This window comes from Diaphorina citri, unplaced genomic scaffold, assembly GCF_000475195.1.
Source record: "Diaphorina citri unplaced genomic scaffold, Diaci psyllid genome assembly version 1.1 scaffold7988, whole genome shotgun sequence".
NCBI classification, from domain to species: domain Eukaryota; kingdom Metazoa; phylum Arthropoda; class Insecta; order Hemiptera; family Psyllidae; genus Diaphorina; species Diaphorina citri.
In genome coordinates, this window is record NW_007385364.1 from 4,319 (window position 1) to 9,219 (window position 4,901).

Sequence of the window (4,901 nt, forward strand, 5' to 3'; positions counted from 1 at the left end):
TATTCTTAAAATTATGTTAGAAGTAAGGAGTTTTTTGGCCTTATTTAAGAAGCTTTTTCCACTATTGATTCAGTTGACTAAAGTGCCTACGTAAGAATCAAAGTGCCTTATCTCAAATAGCTTGTAGTTCAGGCACTTTTCTTTTAATTTCTCTAGTCACATTTCCATTTTAATACTAGTCAAACACAAAGATGGCAATATTTTACCTTTTTAGAAAATAAATATTATATAATAGAAAGTTTTAGAAAATTGTTAATAACAAAAACTTGAGTTTTTTCTTTGGTGTATATATAGATTTTCAAATGTGATCATATTATTTTCGAGTATAGCACTGAAATAACACGTCACGTTGTAATAATCAACACCAAACAGTGTAAAAAGACAATGTTCAACATAAAGACACAAATCTAACCTCAATTAGATTGACTAGAGGTATTAGCACTGGTTACGTCTCTCCATCACACAGAGGCTTAGTGAATTCCAGAGGTAAACTTGGGTGGTAAAGGTCCGCGCGGTCATAACAGGGGTTCTAATGTCATGCTGGAGGGGCTCAAATTTGATCAGGGATCCAAACAGGGACGTGTTGAAATGACGGGGAACTTGGCCAAAACCTCTCCCTTGTACATTTTGAGGAGCCCTTGGTTGATTTTGGACCAGGACGGAAGGGCACTGATGTTCCACAGCTGATTTGAGTGCTCGGAAAAGTGACCGGTCTTTACCTGGAAATATTAAGATCATGAGTTTTTTGGAAAGAGGTTTGATAGAGGGAACAGTAACTGCTAAGGTTTTATCGTCCCGAAATCGAAGAGAAAAGGAAGACAGGATTCTTCCCTTTGTATGGGAGATTACGTTGTATTGAGAATCAACCTCTGTTAATCTCGTTACTGACAACATTCGTAGCTATACAGTGACATCGAAAAAACCCCTTGGGGGAAAAAAAGAAAACCCTCAAAAAAAAAAAAAAAAAAAAAGATGACTGTTTCACCGCCCCTCGCTCCGATTTTATTTCGTAGCAATGAAACAACTGCTACATCAGACGCATGTGATCTGTGTCGTAGCATGCCCATCCCGTAGTATGTCTCTCTCTTACCTTCATAATGTACTGAATGCACGCTAGAAACATATATTTATCACGGTGGTCGAGTACTGTCCTCTCGAGCAGGAACATGTTGGGTTCGATCTCATCTTTGTTACCAAACAATTGCGAGCTTCCCCAAATGAAAGGTACAAACTGATAGTCGTCCAAACTCCAAACGCCGTGACTACCGGCCGGTTCCATTCTGTATTCACATTGGAGTCGACGAACTAGGTCTAAATATCTGAAATACATGAGATCAACAATTAGACCGGAGGACCGGCGTGAACAACATGTTTTAACACATAGTTAAAGCGCCTAAAAGGAAAAGAGGGAGAAAAAAATTGGAATTAGGGGTTAAGCTCTACTAAAGACCAATTCCACTAAGCATAGTGCAGGTCAGTCATGTTCCAGTCACAGTAAATAAATGAAAATGGAAATAGGAGGAATAGGATGTTTCCAACTTTAGTACTACCCTTAAATTTTAGAGCAGCAATATGATGCTGCCCAATTCACTTTTTATGGCTACAATAAATCCAATCACCAGGAAGTAGCAGAATGAATAAAAATTAAATAAGGCAAGTGGGAGACATTTTCCATTTCTTTTATTTTGCTATATTGTAAACTCTCACCTGACAAAGATCCTGTTAACCACAGCAACCCTATCGTTCATACTAAAGGCACCAATTCGGAACAAGCACAGAAGAAACATACAGAACGCCATCTCATGTCCTGTGCCGTAGTCTATCCTGGTGCTATTGCCAAATGATTCCTTCAAATAAACACTGATCTCGGGGATGGCAGCATGGAATTTCTCTGGTAGAGCTTTCTGTAGTTCAGTTTCAACACACTGGACACAATAAAAATATGCTATTAATACACATAGACTCATGGACCTTTACTAATTTAAATTACCAATACGTGACAGTAATCCCTCAAGTACTATGCTATTATCTACCACCATAACTCTTGATTGTTGTAAATGTTTAGCTGATGCTGGGGTGTGATGGACTTCAGTCAGGTTTAGGTGATTTGTCCTGAATAACATAATTTTAGATGTGCAACCAAACATAAGGATTTGGGCTTTTTTTTTATCCATGTAGGTACATCTTCTTTTGTCAGCTAGCTGGCCTGATTAAGTAGGGGTTCACAGGTCAGCTCCATATGTCCCACAGCCAGACAGCCTAACCCTGGAGCCCTATTCAGTGGTTAAATTATCACTTGAACATATGAGGATGTAGGTATATGCTTCTGTTGGTATTCGAACAAAACACTGGCAAGCATAGTCAGTCATACTTACTTCACCTATCTTGTTCAACCACTGTGCAAATGCTTTGTTTCCAAACCTCTGTGGCTGATCAATTGGTGGAGTCTCGTCAATAAGTTTATTGAAGTGTTCTAGCATTTGAAATACACTCATTACATTATTGGATGGTTCCAGCCTGGTGTCTATAGCTTTGCCTCGCACAGCTTCATTCATTGATAAAATAAATCCTTGGTATTCCTAGGAAGGTAGGATACAGACATAATTAAGCACAAAAATCAATTAGGTAGGTACATTGTAGTAAACCTTTGGTGATTTTCATACACAACATTTTGTTTTCTTCTTCTTCCTTCACCCTTAACATTGATTTTTTCCCAATGTTTTTTTTTTTTTTTTTCAATATCATTTGATTGGCATTTAGATGATCCAGACATGGAAAGCAAGCAAACATTAATTTAAATTACTCAGAATCTCTATGAATATTTCTTATTGTCTAGGCATGAGAAATAAGTTAATATTTTTTGGAAGACATACAGGTGTATATGATGCCTACTTACATGATAAGCTTCTGAGTTTTCCCATTGTTTCATATCACTGTCCTTCAAAACTTGTCTTTTAGGTATTGCATACACATGATCAGGACCCACCGCGTTTTTAGAACTGAATGCTGAAATTGGAAAAATGTTCTTGTTGTTAAAAATTATCAACACTTTATGGAGTCCAAGATACAAATATTATGAACAAAGTAGGTATTCAAAAATTAGAAAATTTTTAAAAAAAAAAAAAAAATACAGATTGGTTTTTTAATTGTAAAACCTATCAGTTAATGCTTAGGTACTTTTCATAACCTTCTGGTCTTCACATGTTCTTTGTCTTTTTTAGTGTCTCCCTAATCTCTTCTGGGCTATCAATATAGCAATGAGTGTCCATGATAAAGTAAGTTTAATAGATCAGTTGCACTTACTTGGGTGATAGAGCAGGAAAAATGAGGACCAACTGAATTTTTCTTTTTCTTCTACGACTTCTAGATACCGAGATAAATTAATTTAAAAAATACCGGTAAATTTTGACGTCACAGCATACGCTCCCGTAGGCAATGACATCATAATTCATGACTCTCACTTCATTTGTTTGTGCACAAGGGTTTCTGTGTATTTTGAGGTGAATTTTCTTTTTCATTAGAATGGCAATTAAAAATTAAATTTTCGACCTTTTAAAGTTCCTTAAGAGTTTTGATCTCAGATTTGGTTTTTTTACAACTTTTTACATAGGAATTGACCTTTTATTAATAATATTTTCCCAATTGCAACTCCTCCATTAGGTAGTCAAGTACACTGTCTCATGCAGACATGGCTTGAATGGGGCACTCCAACCTTAGTTCCCACAGGGCTAAGCTATGCCTTAACAACTTAGCCCCATGTATCTATTGTAAAGTACTGTTGGTAAGTAATGAAGTGGTATACCAATTTTGTACATAACTCACCCAAGTCTAATCTCCTGTGTCCAGGACCTGGGAAACTCATTGTGAAAGCCTGCTACTGTTGATGACTTTTGGGATCTTTTTTCGATGCACAATAATGGACTTCAAAACAGAATTTCCAGGAAAATTGAGTGCACCCCAAACCTCGATAGGAAAATTTCAATTTGGAAAAAATTTTAATTCAAAATCTCCCGCTAGTATTTGGTACTTAACACAACGTGCTCTAGTGTTGAGGAAGTGTACTATAGATCTATGTGAAGGTAGCCACCAATAAAAACAATGTTGCCAAATCGTTTGAACTTTTTCCCCATTTTTCTATTTTTATATCCAAGACATTCCAAGATAAAATAATCAATGAAAACTGCATGAATACAAGGAGTTTAGAAGTAAGCTCCTTCTTTTAAACTCCTTGCATGAATATGACTTTAACAAATGAAATCCTGAGTTTTTTTTTTTTTCTTGGAACAGTCGAAAAACCAATCAAATCAAAAATCACCATTTTTATCAAAAATTCCCTCGAGACTAAATTTTCCCTCTACTGCTACTAGGGATGGGTAAATATTCTCTGAGTCGATTCAAAGAGTCGAATATTTCAAAAGAATCGTGAATCGCGATTCTTAAATTCAAAGAATCGCGATTCTTTGAAGAGTCGCGATTCTTTGAAGAGTCGAGGTTGTACCTACGTTGCCGTGCCCTGTACAACTACAATTTTAGTTGTTTTTAGTTTTGTTTTTTCATTCCCCATTTTAGTCTCCCCCGCCTACAAAAGAATCGCGATTCTTTTAGAGTCGATTCTTTGAGTCGAATATTTGAAAAGAATCGAATCGTGGTATTCGAATATTCAAAAAGAGTCGAATATCCCATCCCTAAGTCAGGGTAGTACAAAAAAAGACAGAAAACGAGAAAACAGGAAAACACAAAACACCTAACTACCAAACCAAAATCCCAGAAATTTTGAATTTTCATTTTTTAAAAACCCGCGAAAATCAATCCCTAGTTTTATCATGCTGTCACTAGAGTGCGCTTTCATGTGGCAGTCTACAAATGATGGTGGCAGTTTAATTTTGTATTTTTTTTTTTTT

General features: G+C 36.3%; 1 protein-coding gene across 1 annotated transcript; it reads right to left on the reverse strand.

Moving 5' to 3' along the window:
- Positions 1-435: 435 nt before the first annotated feature.
- On the reverse strand, positions 436-3,987 carry LOC103522336 (serine/threonine-protein phosphatase 2A activator-like). Its single transcript, XM_008487439.3, is given in 7 exon segments — positions 436-585; positions 588-719; positions 1,091-1,319; positions 1,708-1,925; positions 2,376-2,579; positions 2,897-3,006; positions 3,823-3,987. Coding segments are annotated over 7 exon segments (1,083 nt in total). The 5' UTR covers positions 3,863-3,987.
- Positions 3,988-4,901: the final 914 nt, after the last annotated feature.